At 42.4% G+C, this 4,469-nt stretch overlaps 1 protein-coding gene across 1 annotated transcript; it reads right to left on the reverse strand.

The window, feature by feature from the left end:
- Positions 1 to 9: 9 nt before the first annotated feature.
- LOC121138598 (STAM-binding protein-like) lies at positions 10 to 4,438 on the reverse strand (the record flags this gene model as incomplete). Its single annotated transcript, XM_040741265.1, has 4 exons — positions 10 to 769; positions 1,711 to 1,823; positions 3,360 to 3,497; positions 4,223 to 4,438. Coding segments are annotated over 4 exons (618 nt in total), but the record flags the coding sequence as incomplete, so codon positions are not given.
- Between the last annotated feature and the right edge of the window lie 31 nt (positions 4,439 to 4,469).

Raw genomic sequence — 4,469 nt, forward strand, 5'->3', positions numbered from 1 at the left:
GTAAAGTCCCAGAATCTCAATGATCTGAGACTGATCTTAAGCCCTGAGGTCTGATCAGGCCAAGTGTATTATCCTAGACAAAACATTGGAGAAGAAATCATCTCCCTAGGCACCTGAAAACCCTGCTTTTGAATCAATACTCTGGGATGAATATGCTTAATTTACCTATCTTACTTGGCACTTTCTTTGGCATCCATATCACCAACTTATGTTTAGTAGCTGACAATGATGAAGAACAAATTAACATGTAATAAATCTTGAATAAGCTAATGGAGTCCATGATTTGTTGGTTACTTCTTTTCACCATGTTCCTAGGGATGTATCCAGGACATCAGACCTACTGAGCACACCCTCTGTCCCTGAGTCCACCCTAGTCCTTCTTTCCTTCTCCACTCAACAGCCTGGAAAGTGCATAGTATTAGTATCTCTAGACATCAGGAAAAGGGGTAGGATTGTCAGCATCCTCAAACAAAGCAAATGACAATGTTTCAAATATAAGACACTTATATCCACTGCCCACTCCTTCCTAGATAAATGGTTATAATGGATTTCTATGAAGGTGTGCGATGACGCCAAACATCCATGAAGGTGAGAAAAGGATGATAACGCTTTTCGGGTCTATGTACTGGCTGGGAACATCGGCTCGATTTCTTCTTCACAGATACATACACAGAATATAGCTGAGTCCTGATTATGGGGATGGAAGCCCCTCTGGGTGCAGATTGATATTTCATTTAATCCAAAAGGTGTCAGTGTGAAAATTCCAGTTCTGAAATTAGAAAAGACAGCATCACAGTCAATCAGATATCCCATGCGTCTCCTTCCTCTCTCTATCCTAAACCTTTCTCTCCTCTTTTCTCTGCTTTTCCTTCTTTTCTTCCTCTCTTTTTCCTCTCCTATGACCTCTCTCCTTTCTCTTTCACTTCTGTATCCTTTCCCCATCGTCTCCTCCTGTCTCTCCTCTTCTCTGCACAATTATTCCTCCCTCACAAATGATGCAGAAGTCCTTCTATTCTGAGTGATCACTGTCATTGGTTCTGTTAGAACTTGTCTTCTTTGTCAAAGTCCCAATCCACCTCCCACCTGCTCTCTTATTTCTTCTCTTCCTCTCTTTGACCTCCTCCTCATTCTTCTTCTTCTTACCACTTTCTGTTTATGTCTCTCTCTGTCTTTATCTCTTCTGATCTCTTTCATCTAGATTGACTTAATGGAACAGGGGAACTCAATAATAGAAATGAGAAGGAAGAAGAATAAAGCAAAAAAGTAGGTCTGTTCAGGCCAAACATTGTGAGGAACAAGTGGGGGTTATGCTGAAACCTGAGACCACTAGATCCCCTGGGACACTTTCCAGACTACAAAAATTAGTCCAAGAAAAGCAAGATGATGACTTGCTTTCCCAACACTAGATCTGCTAAATAATACTGACTAACAAGACATTTGGAATGATATAGAATGACACTATTCTGAAGTGTCTGGTATTGACTTTTTCAACCTGTGGCTTTAGAAGAAACTTCATGGCAGTTTTCCTTAGAAAACTAGTAGTGATATCAGCACATCTTTTAAGAGCAGCTGGTGTTAATTAGAATGTGCTCCATAAAGGGACACTTCTATAGCAATCAGTTGAGACCCTCTGGATATTAGTTTTTAAAGTGTTCTGACCCATACAGGAGTTTGCACTTGATCATCCAGGTTCGAATCAGACATACTCACTGTTTATATTTGGGTGCGCAGACCACTGCAATTGATTCTGGCAGCATTATCTGGTAAGAAAAATGTGTGTGTACATCCACACTCGACAAGAAGGCTGTCTGGGTTGGATGTGTCTAAAGAGACAAAAGAATTCAAGAATTCCCAGTGAGACCCATGTCTGAACCAAAGGAGGAGGTCCCAAGGATTTTAAAAGACTGGCTCCCACCATAGTTCCCCACATAATGCCAGAAAAACACTTTATTCGTCTAGGAGAAGATGGAAGAGGGATTGATCTCTTTTGTCCTCTGAATACATAAATGTCTAAAATAGCCGGGATTTGAAAGACCTTGGAAGAACCCCCCTTAAAATCAGTCTTCCTCTAGATCCCATATTGAAGCTTATGAGAGGATCTCTGCCATCTCCATGAACTCACTGCAAGGTTGCCCTGATGCAGATTTCTCAACCTCAATTCCTCAGTCCTGAATCTCTGAAGTCCCACATTCTGAACACATGGCCATCACCCTCTCATCATCATTGGAAGTTAGCAGCTTCCACACATTAAATGACCTCTGCTCTGCAACCAGCCTTGCAAATCCTTCCTTTTATCTTCTGGAGTCTGGATTCAGTCACATCATTGTGCTGCCCTAATTATCCCATGGAGCTCTCCATTTATTCAAAAGAACCACTGTTCTTCCTACCCATAAGCAACAAAGGACAATATGGCTCTGAAGGGTTGGCTTGACACAAACTTGACATCCCAACCAAGACTACTGACAGATACATGTTAAGAATGACATTGACCTCTCTTTTGCTTCCTCTTTATACAAAACCTCAGGTGGGACTTCACTTCCTCTGAATCCCTCAGTGCCCTGTATCTACATCCTGAATAGTAACTTGCACGCTGCCTCATGTGAATTGGTGCTAGTTTTCTGTTTTACCTCCTATTTGTGTCCATTCTCAAAGGGCCAGATTTCCTTGCTGCCGTGGTATATTATTGTTAGGGAAATAAGTGAATTCTTATGCAACTGAAGCATGAAGACACAGAAGACTGCCCACATATCAATGCTCCACAAGCAGTGATTACAAATACCTGTGAGCTCTAAAAACCTAGAAATAACTGAGTGTGGCTTACACCTGTCTCATTCCAATCAGAGCTGCCTGTCATGTCAGTTTGAGGCCTTGAAGAGAAGAGAATCCTTCAAAGGAATCTCTATGGAGGAAATGTGATTTCTTGAAGATCACCACAATTCTGCACAGATTGTCCAAATATGTGACCCTTGGGTGAAGGAGACTTTTGTGTATGTATATAACAAGTGCTCCTTCATAAAGACAAAATGCAATCATGAGAATGAACACTCTTGACTTAGTTAAAATAATTACGTACAGCTTTTAGGTATATGGAGTCTACAGCACTTTCCTATACATCCTAGGGAAGCTAGCATTCTCCATACACATACAAGGAATTGGAACATTGAAGAACTAAATTGAGTAGAGCCGAACTACTAAAGCTGAAATGCACCAGGAGATGTGCCTTTGACTCAACACTGGAACACTAGTGACTGCATGTGCTCAGAGACAGTTGATCTGGAATAGGTTGACTCTGTGTAGAGAGAGATCTGGGCAGTGCACTCAGAAGAGCAGCTCGCCACCAGTGAGGTCAGTTTGCTTACATGAATCCAACCTAGGGTGAGAAGGCCCAGTTCTTCTTGCACAAATAAGATGGTTTCCTCATTCTGGGCATAACAGTAATCGGGACCTCCTTTCTGCACAGGAATAATGACATGGGAGACATGGTATTCGTCCTTTACCTATCAAAAGAAAATAGATTGTTACCACTCCCTGACATTGTCAATCCCACTCTCTCGTAACATAAGTAAGTCAAGCCCTCACCCCCGTGAGTGACTCTCATCAATTTCCGTCACCTCAGCGTTTCCCCACCTTGGCTGTTCCAGTGCATTGTTGGGGAACCATATGAAAGGAAGGAAGATGACATGACCACAAGATGTCTCTCATAGCACACCCTTGGCCTAGGGTCTTCCCTTCAGCAGCCATTGGGTCTATTTGGAGGTCTTGAAGTATTTAATTTATATTGCAAGTATCAGTACAGTGTGGGTGCTCAGACCAGACCACATAAATTATTGACCCATCCTCCTTTTAGAATGAGACAAGGAGCTGTCTCCATGACTCATTTACACATTTCTATCTGCCAGCCTGGATGCTTTTACTTCACTGTCTCTCTCCATATGTGATCCTGCTTTGAACTTGTGGGAAACATCCGGTCTCAGTTTGCCAATGGCTAGGATTACAGGCATTAGCCATGACTAGAATGAAAATATCTAACATGACATTGAAGAGGATCTCTGAATAACAACATAATACAGGCAACAAATTCAGGTAGCTCAGGCCTTTTCACCAACTTTCCTTCTGTGGAGTGGTATGTATGGACACTGCCCCTGGATATGTTTTCTGAGGGACCTGGGCAGCCAAAGGGAAGAAACCGCCTCAACTCAAGAAGAAATTTTAAGATCTTTACCAGAGTGCCACATAGCACACCACATGTCTCTATGCCTTTCTTGGTGTTCTTCCGTGCAGAACGGAGGAACTGTTTACAAAGGTCCTTTGGAAGGACCACAGTGTGGAGGCCTTTGGAGTTCTGTCCTGAAATGGAAAAGAGGGAGAAATCTGAGGTTACAGGTTCTGGTGTGCCTGAGTAGAGCTCAGCATGGTACTGTTGTGAAAAAACACAAAATCAATGGGAATCTCTCCTGAAATCTCCTCCC

This window comes from Mesocricetus auratus, unplaced genomic scaffold, assembly GCF_017639785.1.
Source record: "Mesocricetus auratus isolate SY011 unplaced genomic scaffold, BCM_Maur_2.0 contig_3417_pilon_obj, whole genome shotgun sequence".
Classification (NCBI taxonomy): Eukaryota; Metazoa; Chordata; class Mammalia; order Rodentia; family Cricetidae; genus Mesocricetus; species Mesocricetus auratus.